Source organism: Marmota flaviventris, chromosome 17 (assembly GCF_047511675.1).
Source record: "Marmota flaviventris isolate mMarFla1 chromosome 17, mMarFla1.hap1, whole genome shotgun sequence".
NCBI classification, from domain to species: Eukaryota; Metazoa; Chordata; class Mammalia; order Rodentia; family Sciuridae; genus Marmota; species Marmota flaviventris.
The window spans coordinates 61130573-61140100 of record NC_092514.1 but is presented as its reverse complement, the minus strand read 5'-3'; the positions used below and the strand labels follow the sequence as shown (position 1 = coordinate 61140100).

Genomic DNA, 9528 nt, shown 5'->3' with positions numbered 1-9528 from the left:
TAGGATCACACAATCCCTCTATGAGGGCACACAATCCCTCTATGAGGGCTCACATTCCCAATGACCTAAACAGCTCCCACTAGGCCCCACCTCTTAAAGGTTCTATATCCCAATAACACTACCCTAGAGACCAAGCCTTTTAACACTTTGGGCTTTGGGGGGCACTCAACATCCAAACTTCAGCATTTTTATTGCTTTTCTACTGTTTAGTTTTGTTTATTTCTGCTCTAATCTTTATTATTTCCTTTCTTCTGCTAACTTTGAAATTAGTTTATTCTTTTTCTAGTTCCTTGAAGTATATGTAAATTAGATTGTTTCTCTGAGATCTTTCTTCTTAATGCAGGTATTTATCAGCGTAAACTTCCCTCAGTACGGCTTTTACTGCATCCCACAAATGGGGTATGTTGTGTTTTCGTCTTTATTTTTCTCAACATATTTTCTAATTTTCCTTTTAATTTCTTCTTTGACTTGTTGGTTACTCCTGGGTATGTTGTTTAATTTTCACGTATTTGTGAATTTTCCAGATTTCCTTCTGCTGTTATAGTTTTGTTCCATTGTGGTTGGAAACGATGCTTGATATGTGATTTGAATCTTAAATTTATTAAGACTCATTTTGTACTGTCACATATATCTAAAAGGAACAAATAAAATTTTTTAAAAGACTCGTTTTGTGGCCTAACGTGTGATCTGTGCTAGGGAATGTTCTACATGCACTTGAGAAGAAGGTGTATTCTGTTCCTCTTGGACAGAATGTTCTATATAGACATTTGCTAGTTCTGTTTGTTCTTTAGTGCAAAAGTTCAAATCCATTATTTCCTTATTGGTTTTCTATCTTAATGTTCTACCCATTATTGAAAGTGGGATTTTTTTAAGTATCCTACCATTACTGTATGTTTGTTTATTTATCCCTAGTCCTGACAATGCATGCTTTGTGTTTAGGTTCTCCAATGATGGGTACACATAGACTTCTAATTGTTATATCTTCCTGATAAATTTTTCATCGTTATATAATGTTCTTTGTCTCTTATGAAATTTTTGACTTGAAGCCTAACAGTCTTATGCTAGTATAGCCACCTTCTCTCTTTTGATTACCATCTGCAAGGAATATCTTTTTTTCCATACCTCACTTTCAGTCTGTATTTGTCTTTAGACCTAAAGTCAGTCTCTTGTAGACAGCATAGACAGTGTAGATGGATCTTGGCTTGGTTTTATCCATTTGATTACATTTTTAATCGGAGGGTTATTCATTTACACTTAAAGTAGTTATTGAAATAAGTGCTGGAGAAGATGTGGAGGAAAAGGAACAGTTTTACACCGTTGGTGGAATTGTAAATTAGTACAACCACTTTGGAAATGATTATGGAGGTTCCTTAAAAGATAAGGCATGGAACCACCATATGACGCAACTATACCAACTCTTTGGTATTTATCCTAAAGGATGAAAGTCATCATACTGCAGTGATACATACATGCATACATGTGCGTGTTTACTGCAGCACAATTCACAACAGCCAAACTATAGAACCAGACTAGGTATCTATCAATAGATAATTGGATAAAGAAAATATGGTATATATACTCAATGGAATTTTCTTCAGTCATAATTTCATTTTTCTTTATGACCCAAGAAAATTCCATTGTGTATATAAACCACATTTTCTTTATCCAATTATCTATTGATGGATACCTAGTCTGGTTCTATAAATTGGCTGTTGTTAATTGTGCTGCTGTAAACACGCACATGTAATGCAATGTTCTTTACCAAAAATGGTTATTGGTGGGCTCTCTAGTTCCCAACAGGTTACGCCCATTTCCGGAGCTACTGTGAGGGATCTTCCTAGTAGAGCAGAGATAAAGGTCTTGTGCCTTGAGCAATCTACTGTGTGGGAGAGCCTCAGATAGTTCCCAAGTTTAAACCTAAAATCTCCCTGGCTGCCATACCAAGAGAAGACCCTCAAGTAATTCTCGGGTAGCTTCCTGCATTCCCTCACTGCAGAAAAGCTGGTAGCTGGGAATTTCCTTCTAGGCATATGGCACTGTGCAGGGATAAAAGATACCAAGAAGAGGTGTCTTGAATCTTTCTACCAGCTTTAGTCTGGCTTGTTTCATTCACCCAAGAGCCTCTTAATCAGTTACTGTATTTCTCACAAAGAGAATTGATCTGTGAATTGGTGCATCCATGGGAGCAAAGAAGACCTAGGGCTTCCTATTCCACCTGATTGCTGGCATCACTTCCCAGAAAACACATTAGAAGTTAAGTAATTCACATTCCTAGGATAGGAATCCAGAGAAGTCAGTTCCCTTTTTTTTTTTTTTTTTTTTTTGAGTCTTGTTTTCCTCATCTTTAAAAGATTTTAATTTAATTTTAATTAAAGTAAGTAAGAATGCTGCCTAACTGCCAGATTTTTGTGAGGGTTGAGTAAGATGGTATTTGTGAACATAGTTGGGGGATGGAGTACTGACAATAATTTCTGTAAGCTTCATCCTTCCTATTGCCATCCCAGATGGTTCAGATAAAGAATCTGGGAAAAGTCTACTTTGTTAAGCAGACACCCACGCCCATTGCCCATGTTCACTCAGTGGTATCAAATCTCACTTGCCCTGTAAGCACTAGGGACACAGAACTGTATTCATGGATTAACCAAAAAAAAAAAAAAAACTGCAAATGTTGACATCAGGAATAGGAAGTTCACAGACGACTATCATCTTCTAGCTTCTGTGCTAAATTCCTGATCTTATGGGTTTAGTCACCTAATTTGGGGTGGTTCTTGAAGAGCACAATTCTCTAGGTGGAGTCATATTGCCACCAAGGCCTCCTTTCTGTTACTGGCATTGAAATGGGCTATACTCATCCTCTAGGAATCCCCAGCCTTACAGCTCTGTGCAAGTATTTGTAAAAATGATGCTGGTAGTATTGATGATGAGGATGACGATGATGATGAGGATGATGAGGGTGTGGCCATTTCCTGAATCCTCATTATGTGCCAAACAAGGTAATAAGCAAAAAGATACAAAAGGATCAACACATTTTTCATTTGATTCTCCCAGCATCACTGTGAGGTTGCCTTATTATTCCCATTACAGATAACAAAAAAAAAAAATTGGAAAAGTATCCGAATTTGCCTAACATAGAGTCAATGCGTAGTGGGGCTAGGATTTGAACAACTCAGGTATCTCTGACTTCTGAGATGGAACACTGAAACGCAGTGCAAAAATCTTATATTTGGCAGCATTTTCTCTGAGTTAGTGAGGGGAAGGAAATCTTGGATTCATTACTTTCCATTGCCCTTTCACTTTATAATTTTCCCTTCTTGTCCCTTCTGTGGTCCCATACTCTACTCCTTCCACACCCCATCAGTCTTCCAAGGGCCTCTCTGCTCAAGCCACCTAGCTAATCTCTATGATACTTTCCTAAATTAAAAACAAGTTTCTGAAGAATCTCCATACTCAACAGGGAAACAGCCATCCTTCTGCACGATTGGTTGATATGTCCATGTTAGAAATTAGGTTGTCTTTTCTAAGCCTCTAAGCAAATGAAAACATACAACACATGACCTAAGGTAATTTAGAACCTGCAAGAAAGCCTACCTGCCTAAACCTAAACAATTAACCTTGTAAAAGTTCACCTGAGAACTAAGTTCTTTGATTCTTTGGAAGCGATGAATTCCAAAACTAGAAGGACGGGAATTGATGGAGGAGAGAACTAAGGCTCAGACAGCAAGGAAACACAAATATCAACCCATAACTTTCTAGTCATTCTGCTAAGTACCTTCCTGCATAGTGTTCCATCCTGACCCCAAACCCTGGTGTTCAGATTCTGTTCTTGTCACTGTGTATAGAGATCAAGTATCTGAGACATCGGGAGGAAACTTAACTTGTCCAAAACTGACACACGTAAATAGACTCGGGTCTCCGGGGACCATCATACCACTTGCGAGTTACAGAGACGAGACCCTAACCTAGGCCAGGGTGTGGCCAAGCACAGGAACTGGGAGAACACGCAGAGAGGGATCATGGATTCCAATGCCGCTCTGAGCACACAGATGAGAAGACACACCCAGGTTTCCTGCACAGTGCAGTCAACGGGGGGATTAAAAGTGACAAATCCCACAGGCTTGTGATAAGGTATGACTCCTGGAAATAATGGGATGGGCTTTTTAAAAGGAAAATACTGAGCATTCTTGGGCAGCCCTGCTGTTCTTCCTGAAGATGCTGACGGCAGTCTCTGGCCTCAAAGAACTCAGATGATGGCTTTGATCCCAGATGGAAGGACGGAAAAAAATGCCTTTGCCCTGTGCTATAGTAAATATAAAATCTGTTGGGAAACAGAAAGTAAAAAAATATTCAGGAAAAAAAATATTCAGATGATAAGCTGGGGGAAAATAAAACATTCAAGAGTGATGGGCAAGTGAACAGCCCAAGAGCCCCCCACCAAAAAAAAAAAAAAAGGCACCAAAGAGCTCTGGAATTACCAGGCATTGGATTCAGCAATAATTTCTTAAGATACAACACCAAACGCCCAAGCAACAAAAGAAAAAAATAAATAAAATGACTTTCATCAAAATTAAAAACCTTTTATGCATCAAAGGACCCTATTGAGAGAGGAAAAAAGGAAAATCACATACTAGAAAAAATATCTGCAAATCCTATATCTAATGGGGATCATCAGATTTATGAAGAATCCCTACAACTCAACATTAAAAAAAAAACTGTCAATGCAACTTAAAAATGGGCAAAGGATTTGAAGAGACATTTCTTCCAAAGATATACAAATAGCCAATAAGCACATGTAAAAGATGCTCAGCATCATTAATCATCAGGGAAATGCAAACAAAACCATTATAATAACCATTAAGATGGTTATTATTTAAAAAACAAACAGAAAATAACAAGAGTTGGCAAGGATGGGGAGAAATCGGGACCTTGAGCATTTCTAGGAAAAATTTTAAGTGGCATAACCACCGTGGGATAGATAGAATTTCAACTCATTTAAGGATTTCAGTTCACAGGACTATGCTTTGCTGACGTAGATTAATGGCATCAAAGCCTAAAATCATCTGTGCAGTAGGAATTCAACAGGTATTGGCTGAATTGAATGGAGAAAGGCCAAAGTATCAACTGAAGAGTTGATGGGGTCTCTGAGACCCAAAGCCAGGGAGGGAGGAAGAGCAGCTGGTGACCCAGGTGATACCATCTACACACACAGGGGAGAGGAGGAGGTGCTGGACATGGCAAGAAAAGCCAGGGGAGGTCCCTTCACAGGGTGCTGCTGGGACTGCCTGGTCCAGAATCATGCAGCACTGAACCCAAAGCTCCTACTGGGAAAAGACAAATTTTCCAGAGCCTCTTTCCAGTTCCCAGCTCAGGACTCTAGCAATTTTGGGAAATGCCAGGTCAAGAGGAAAATCCAGGGATGGTCAAGTGGAGATACAGGTGGCAGCACCCTGCCCTGCTTTCTGCTGGCCTCTCTGCCTAATTCCTGGGTCCCGGGCACCAGGCCAGACATGCCTGCTTGCCAGGCATGGAATGGCTCTTGTCTCCAAGAGTCAGGCCATTGTGTGGTCTTTCAAGTGGCTTTTTATAGAGTCCCCAATTGATGCTGACAGTGGCAATGAATGCATACCAAAGAGAAAGGCATCTGCTTTGCTGTGAAAATTGCCTTTATTGGGTTACAAGGAAGGGCTGCTGGCACTTCAGAGGGTTCTCTGAGCAAGCAAAGGAAGAAACAGACCCTGATGGCGGGTCTGGAGTAGGCTGGAGTGGCTGGAGGCTTTGGGTGAGTTTCTTGTGCCTCCCTGGGGCAGCGCCAGTCTTTCCACTGTGTTTTCAAGCCCTTTCTCTGGAAGGAACCAGAGCCAGGTCAACGCTCTGGAGCCCCAGGCCCGTGTCCTTGCCCCTTTGGCTTTGCGGGATTCTAGCGCACGAAGGAGTTGCAGGGTCCACAGCGGGAGCGCGGGACACAAGGTGTGCAAGGGGCAGGGGGCGCGCAGGGAGTGCAGGGATTGGCAACGCACGGCCCGATGGGCTTGCCGCACGCGTTGGTTGTGGCGCAGGGGTTGCAGGGAAGCCTAGAGACAAAGAATGACAAGGTAAACTGAGGGGGATGTAAAAATCACATACCAGAGAGACCCCAAGAGTGGAACACCTATCAGGACCCTGCCTGGCCTAGAACAGAGAAGGCCTACCTCGCACTGCGGCACATTATCAAATTGCTAACGCTGTCCCTATCACAGAGCGCCAAAAGCACTGAATAGAAACCCTGAAACTCTGACTTCTACCCCACGTTGGTCCATTCCCAGCTGGTGACCTTGGGCAAGTCACATATAGAATGGGGAGAATATTGGCCAGGGGTTGAATTAAAAGGCCAGATGGGATAGTGTATTGAGAGGTCCCCTCTATGCAATACAGTATTGTAGACAGTAAGACATCATTGATCACATATCAGGTGATCAAGTATACTATCATAGTAGAATACAAAGAATTGGTTGTATAATTTCCATATGTACATCAAATAATTCTTGCTTCCAAACTATTTGATGTTGTTAATGATGGCCATAACGTGTTTTCTGGGTTCTGTCTGAGCATGCCTGGAATGAAGGCATGGTTTCCTTCCCAAGGTAGGTAATCTTTGGAGAGTGCCACGGAGTAGTGTACTCATGAGTGGGGCTTCATCAAACACCTCCAGCTGTTACTCACTTGCAGTCCTCGCTCTCCAGGAGGCCCCGGTACGTGTTGATCTCGCACTCCAGCCGGGCCCGGACGTCCAGCAGCACCTGGTACTCCTGGTTCTGACGCTCCAGGTCAGCCCGGATCTCGGCCAGCTGGGACTCCACGTTGGTGATCATGCACTGCACCTGGGACAGCTGGGAACTATACCGGGCCTCGCTCTCTGTCAGTGTGTTTTCTAGAGAATTCCTCTGTAGTGGGGAAGATAAAGGGGTGTCAGAGAGCTGCTCCCCTTTAAGGAGCTTCTCCATGGGCTTGCAGAGTCACCAGCTTCAAGGGTTAAGGAGAGTGTGGCCCACAGGTGAGTCTGCCTCCCCGACTTCACACTGCTCACCAGCTGGTCTGAACAATACACACCAGGTTGTGCTGGGCCTGCAGCTCGATCTCCAGGGCGTTGACCGTGCGCCTCAGCTCGATGATCTCCGCCTGGTAGGACTGAAGCTGCTCTGAGCTGGACACCACCTGCTTGTTCAGCTCCTCAGTCTGAAACACCCAAGGGGAGGAGACAGGATCAGACCCTGCCCTAAGGGCCCTGGGGCCTTGGGTCCTGAGTGGTCAGGTGCTCGGATGCCCACCTGGGTGGTGAACCACTCCTCCACTTCCCTGCGGTTGGTCTCCACCAGGGCCTCGTACTGACACCTGGTCTCATTGAGCACTTGGTTCAGGTCCACAGTGGGGGCAGCGTCCACCTCCACGTTGAGGCGGTCTCCAAGCTGGCAGCGCAGGGTGTTGACTTCCTGTGGATGCAAAAAATGTAAGAGTTACTGTCCTCAATGATTGGACTCTCAGAGATGGCATTGCTTGTTGATGCCCTGTTAGTCTATTTTTTCAGAAAGAAAACTGAGCAAAGCAGTCTGTGACAGCTCTAGGCAAGATGGTCTGCATGTGGCCCAGCACCTCCTCACCGTGGCCATGCTATGGGACTTGACTCCAAAAAGAATTCCCAAGGATTTACTTGGATATCACTGAAGGATGCACACTTTCCCAGATTGGCTGTGAGGACGCCAGAATACAAAACTTTGGTGTACCATCTCAGATTGCATATCCAATAAATGGCCCCTCTAAAGAGACAGAAAGTGTCCCCACTCCTTCTTCACCATGACTTAGGAAATGTGGAGACCCACAATCTCAGTCATATTTTGTTTGTTTGATTGTTTGGCCTTTGAGGGAGAAATAAAAATGACTTTGCACTAATAACAGTAATACCAGGACTCGTTCCACAACTTGGTGACCAATTACCAGCAAATGGAAATGCTCTAGAAAGAAATGGTGCAGGGGGTTGGAGTGAAAGGTGTATCCTTTTTGGGGACATGCACAGGTTTTATCTCTCCAATTCTTCTTTCCTCATAAGGCTTTTTTTTTTTCAAACAAAATTCATACAGACATCCTGAGCCTTATATTGGTTCTGCACCAAATTCCTAAAGCCACCCTCTTGAGACTGAGTCAGGTTTCTTGATCTCACATTTCTTGCCTCACCTCTTCGTGGTTCCTCTTGAGGCAGAGCAGCTCCTCCTTCAGGGACTCCACCTGGGCCTCCAGGTCAGACTTGCACAGGGTCAGCTCGTCCAGGATCCTGCGCAGGCCGTTGATGTCGGACTCCACCAGCTGCCGCAGGGACAGCTCCGTCTCAAACCTGCAGGAGGATAGGGGCAGGTCAGCAACTGGCAGATCTTCAAGACTCAAAAGAACGATCCTTGGTAATCTCATTGGCTTGGTCTTCCCTCTTTCTGAAATGAGTAGACCCAGGAAACAGAGAGTTCTGGAGGCTCCATGGAGACCCACCATTGGCCTCTATTTCTGTGATTCCTTTACGTGGTTCCCTCCCATCCTCTGCACAACTAATGGGGTTGACCCGTTGTTCAGTAAAGCTATGGAAATCCCATTTAAAGAGAGGTTAAACAGAAGTAAAGGAAACAAGTGTGAACTCACTTGGTCCTGAAGTCATCGGCAGCCAGCTTGGCGTTGTCGATCTCCACCACCAGCTTGGAGTTCTCAGACTTGGTGCACAGGATCTGGGGAGGAGAGATCGCTTAGTGAGGATGGGAAGTCAGGACCCAACCACCAACTTCTTTAGAATGGCTTAAAGAGACATTTTGAAGGTAAGAATCATGGCAGCCAAGAAGCAAGAAACACTTCTCTACCCGAGATGGAGGATCACAGTCATCCTTCCTTGCTTACAGATGACAGCCAGCCCCCTCACCTTCTGCTGGAGCTCCTCAATGGTCCGGAAGTAGGACTGGTAGCTGGGGCACACCAAAGGGTCCTGCTGCTGGTTCCGCTCCTGGATGCGGGCCTCCAGCTCCGCGTTCTCCCTCTCCAGCTGGCGCACCTTCTCCAGGTAGCTGGCCAGCCGGTCGTTCAGGAACTGCATGGTCTCCTTCTCGCTGCCGTTGAAGGAGCCCTCACAGAACCAGTTGCAGTTGCCCACGTTGGCGGGGATGTTGCAGGCCCCGGGCAGGGTGCAGCCATGGCAGCTGTGGGGCACGCAGGGCCGGGAGGAGCAGCTGCTGCGGCAGCTCACGTTGGACAGGCAGCAGTTGTAAGGCATGGTGCTGGGAGGGTGCGAGGTGCCCGGCTGAAGACAGAATGCAAGGCGAGCCACAGCGCTGTGGGTCTCCTTTCCCCGGATGGGCCTTTATACCCCCTCCACGGAGGGTGTGGACACAGTATGTAATGTCTTTTTTCTTTGTACTTCTTCATTGGTTTTAGACGCCCTTTCCTTCAGTCTGTTATTTGCCTTCCTCAGAAGAGTCCCTTGTCCCATAAAATTCTTTACTTGGGCTTCTTGCTAAGTCAGGACTC

At 44.9% G+C, this 9528-nt stretch overlaps 1 protein-coding gene across 1 annotated transcript; it reads right to left on the bottom strand.

The window, feature by feature from the left end:
- Positions 1–5914: 5914 nt before the first annotated feature.
- Positions 5915–9274, bottom strand: LOC139702541 (keratin, type I cuticular Ha1). The gene is made up of 7 exons (XM_071603983.1): positions 8927–9274; positions 8656–8738; positions 8203–8359; positions 7302–7463; positions 7084–7209; positions 6697–6917; positions 5915–6068 (listed from the first exon to the last, which is right to left on the bottom strand). The coding sequence occupies exons 1-7, from the start codon at positions 9272–9274 to the stop codon at positions 5915–5917; spliced, it is 1251 nt and encodes a 416-aa protein (XP_071460084.1).
- Positions 9275–9528: the final 254 nt, after the last annotated feature.

What these genes read in the sequence shown, in the direction of transcription:
- LOC139702541 (XM_071603983.1), bottom strand. Translation starts at nt 9,274, where the DNA reads ATGCCTTACAACTGCTGCCTGTCCAACGTGAGCTGCCGCAGCAGCTGC. An exon ending in TTGAGGAGCTCCAGCAGAAG is followed by an intron (nt 8,739 to 8,926) that starts GTGAGGGGGCTG and finishes TCTCCTCCCCAG; the next exon opens with ATCCTGTGCACCAAGTCTGA. An exon ending in TCAAGAGGAACCACGAAGAG is followed by an intron (nt 7,464 to 8,202) that starts GTGAGGCAAGAA and finishes TTGCATCCACAG; the next exon opens with GAAGTCAACACCCTGCGCTG.